The sequence below is a fragment of the Sinocyclocheilus anshuiensis genome, unplaced genomic scaffold (assembly GCF_001515605.1).
Source record: "Sinocyclocheilus anshuiensis isolate Anshui unplaced genomic scaffold, SAMN03320099.WGS_v1.1 scaffold1517, whole genome shotgun sequence".
NCBI classification, from domain to species: Eukaryota; Metazoa; Chordata; class Actinopteri; order Cypriniformes; family Cyprinidae; genus Sinocyclocheilus; species Sinocyclocheilus anshuiensis.
In genome coordinates, this window is record NW_015540950.1 from 334861 (window position 1) to 336812 (window position 1952).

At 41.9% G+C, this 1952-nt stretch overlaps 1 protein-coding gene across 1 annotated transcript in view; it reads left to right on the forward strand.

Annotated features, from left to right (window-relative positions):
* Positions 1-853, forward strand: part of LOC107689934 (T-box transcription factor TBX6-like) — a 5620-nt gene extending 4767 nt beyond the window's left edge. The window contains exon 9 of the mRNA XM_016488122.1: positions 1-853. This exon is cut by the window's left edge and continues 1 nt beyond it. Coding sequence (XP_016343608.1) covers positions 1-846 — 846 coding nt within the window. The 3' untranslated portion in view covers positions 847-853.
* The last annotated feature ends 1099 nt before the right edge of the window (positions 854-1952 follow it).

The following is a 1952-nucleotide window of genomic DNA, read 5'->3' on the forward strand; positions in this document are numbered from 1 at the left end:
CTCTTCTCCTTCCCCTATGTTCAGCAGAACCCTAGCCTCAGCTTGAGTACCTCTGGACCTGCTCAAACTCCAGCCACTGGTTCTTTTCCAGTTTCCCAATCCTCATCCATCCCAACAGTTCCAAACCCAGTTTATCCAACAACTGGATCTTTTCCCTTCCCTTCCACCAATGTTAGCCTTCAAGGTTTGGTGCAATCAGTTTCCAACGCACTGCACACTTCCGCAGCATACTCCGTCCCTTTATTCCCTGCACCCAAACACACTGCCCCTGCTCCTCTCCCAAACCCTGCTCACACTTCTTACCCACATCTGCTCCAGAGCCTGACTCTGCCCTCATCTAGCTCCATCCACAGTATCCCTGCCATCCCAAACACAATCCAAATTCAGTCTGTCTTTACCCAGTCATTCCCTAATCCCTCCTTCCCTCACATCCCAGCCCAAACGGCAAACCCTGCTCAAATTCCATCCCAGTCCTTCCCCCCAATCCACAGCTCTCAGTTACTGTCTCAGTTTAATCCAGCCTCGACCCATCCGCAATGCCCTTCCTCTTCAAACGCTTACCCCGCTGTAGCTCGCTCTGAGATAGGCAGCTTCTCGCAGCTCAATTCTGCTGCCCCCTATCTGCCAGATGTGGTACTGCACCCTTCTTTGCTCCCTTCCCTAGACTCCTCGCTCTCCTCCTCTGCTCCCCCGTCCCTTTATAACCCTTTTCCTTCCTACTCACTCCGTCTTTGCCAGGATCCTCGGTCCTCCCTGCATTTACCCCTAAGGCATATTTACACACAGCCACAGCATGCTCATGCTCAAGGGTCTTACTTTGACCTTGGCGCAAGAGCAGTATTCTGAGAATAAACAGAAAAATAACACGTAAGACAAAGTTTGCGAGGAGACGGTGATGTCTGCATCAATCAACGACTTTGCTCTGAAGATGATGGAAGCACTGTGCATTTTATGACTGCATTGGAGAGACAAACCAAAACACTGTAGTTTAAAATGTAATACTTTTTGTGCTTATGGCAGAAAAAGAAAATCTCTGCTATTCATGAGATGGTTTGAAGTTATGTTTTATCCTGACTATTGCTTGATGTAATAGCTGAATAATGATGTATATTTTACTTATTTCTATTTGTATGCTTAAATGACAAAATAAAGTTTGAATGAGTTTAATTGTACTATTATTATTATTCTTTATAATCGTGTGTGTGTGTGTGTGTGTATACATAATAAATCCACATTCTATAGTGGACCCAAAAAGTATCTGGACACTTCGCCATAATTTAAACGTCACTGCATTAGAAACCGAAATTTGAAACCAAGCGGCATCTGCAAAATAAAGTTGCTAGACCTTTTCTCTAAGTCTGATCTGTAAGTCTCACTATAAAGATTTTCCATATTCTTTAACATTAATACCTTACAACACAATAGTGCTTTTTATTCCTGTCATAAAATGCCATACATTGGTAAATCTAATTTAGTTGGTCAATTAATTAATTAATGAGGCAAACAGTTAACAGTTTAGTTTGCTTTTCCCAATGCTCTATTCTTCAAATTGTGAGGAACTCGCTGAAAATTAAAGTCATGACAAAAAATTACAATATGGCTGATGCACACTAACAGTCATGATAACTGATAGGTTATGATGACTTGATAGGCAAGAAAGATTAAGCCTAAGGATAACTGGGCCACTTTTACCAGTAATCTCAATTACAAAAAGTGCCCATGTTTACCTGAATTCACTCCCTATAGAAAGTATTACACATGCAGATTATGACAGAATGTGAAAGTGAGAATTTAAAACAAAAAATGAAAACAAATAAAACCGACATCTGTCTCTCACACAGTATTTTAACCATCATCACTGTGTCACTATAATCACAGGGTCGATTCCAGCTCTGCATGGCATTTGCTCAGGTGTTGTGTGTGTGTGTGTGTGTGTGTGTGTGTGTGTGTGT